The sequence below is a fragment of the Solanum tuberosum genome, unplaced genomic scaffold, assembly GCF_000226075.1.
Source record: "Solanum tuberosum cultivar DM 1-3 516 R44 unplaced genomic scaffold, SolTub_3.0 scf00172, whole genome shotgun sequence".
Classification (NCBI taxonomy): domain Eukaryota; kingdom Viridiplantae; phylum Streptophyta; class Magnoliopsida; order Solanales; family Solanaceae; genus Solanum; species Solanum tuberosum.
In genome coordinates this window covers 956,609-958,201 of record NW_006239095.1, presented here as the reverse complement: position 1 = coordinate 958,201, position 1,593 = coordinate 956,609, and the positions used below count along the sequence as shown (strand labels likewise).

General features: G+C 26.6%; 1 protein-coding gene across 2 annotated transcripts in view; it reads left to right on the top strand.

The window, feature by feature from the left end:
- The window catches only part of LOC102591817 (RNA-binding protein 26), a 5,724-nt gene extending 4,888 nt beyond the window's left edge, over positions 1-836 (top strand). The window contains exons 2-3 of one of the 2 annotated variants that reach the window (XM_006354138.2): positions 315-554; positions 650-836. In XM_006354138.2, the coding sequence (XP_006354200.1) occupies positions 315-554; positions 650-676 (267 nt within the window). In that variant the 3' untranslated portion in view covers positions 677-836. The remainder of the gene's footprint in view (positions 1-314; positions 555-649) is intronic. The other variant, XM_015311687.1, reaches the window with a different exon arrangement.
- The last annotated feature ends 757 nt before the right edge of the window (positions 837-1,593 follow it).

Genomic DNA, 1,593 nt, shown 5'->3' with positions numbered 1-1,593 from the left:
TCTAGGGAGGTAATAGGTTCTCATGAAAGTTTAGTATCGCAACAGCAAATCCGACCAAAGTTGAGGTATTTTTCAGACTCTTATCCCTTAATATTAATCATTAACTTTGTATCAATTGAATGATTGTTATCGATTTTTCTATTTATTATATAAAAAAAAATAAAAAATAAAAAAATATATATATATACTTACTAGTTTATAAATACATTATTTGGATAGTCGATAAATTTTCTTATATATTTCTCTTTATGAAATTTTAATTAAAATTATTTTTTTCGAATTAGTGAAAATAATTCTTGTATTTATAAATTCAGAGCTCGCCCCCTCCCGCCCTAAAGGCTTCCGCCTTAAAATCGAGCTGCCCAGTTAGTGACCAAGAAAAGTTGAAGAAGTGCTTTTTCGAAACAACTTTACTTGACGATAGTTGTCCGATATTCATGAGCATAGTCAATACTAATTGTGCTTGCTATAAGTATGCTGAGGATTTGGACGATCAGATCTTTCTCACTCTTAATGCTTATTGCGGAATCTATAACGATTGTGATGACGTGCAAGTAAGTTATCATTTTTATCTATCGTTTAAGATTTTGATACATTTATTCAAAAAAATTAATACTAATGATGTTTTTATTTTAATTAATAATTTCAGGTGATTAAGCTATCCAAGGAGGAGTAAAATTGAAGTGTTTAATTAAGCTGCTTAATTTCATATCTTGTACTAAATAATTTGATGCTAATTAGTAATTACTCTTTATAAGAGTACACTAATTAAGTGTAATGTTGGGTTTTAGTACTACTAATATATTTGGCATATCTGTCAAAGTCTTAATCTATTATTCTATTGTTTTATTTCATGGTATATTTTTTTTATATTAAAAAAATTAACTTTAAACTTTCTAAGACAACCCTAATGAAAAAAAATTACAATCGCACAAAAATTATAACATATTATCAAACTACTTGTTTTAATTTGAATAAATCATTTTCAAATTTCATGCTGAATCAAATAATGGAATTGAGACAGGGGTATATATAATTTTCTCTTGTGTAATTCGTTAGGTTGTCCTAAATATTTAATATTATTTTCTTTCTTAAATTTGGTATAAAAAATTTTGTCACAAATTAGAAGGAATAAATATAATATTCACTCATGTGATTGTTAGGTCACACTCTCAAATGCAACGTATATATTTTTCATTATTTTTCCTCTTCTATTTCAAGATAAAGACAGTACAATAAAGAAAGAAATAAAAAAGTTGTTATTTTCTTCATTTCAATTTATTTGTTTTATTTTAACTTAACGCGAAATTTTAGAAATAAAAAAAGACTTCTGAATCTTATAGTCATAATAAAATATCATGAAAGAAGCACACCAGACTGGCATTCTTCGATCATGTCTCCGTAGAACATTTGAATGTAAATATTATTAACGCGAAGTGCAGGATATCAGGCTAAGAATCTAGCAACCATAAGGAGGGCTTTGATCCGGAAAGGGCAGAGTGGCCGAGTAAAATAAACTCAAATATCATTTAGTCTTATGATTTTAAATATACCATGTAAAAAGTTATAATTAAAAATATATTTCAAACAAAA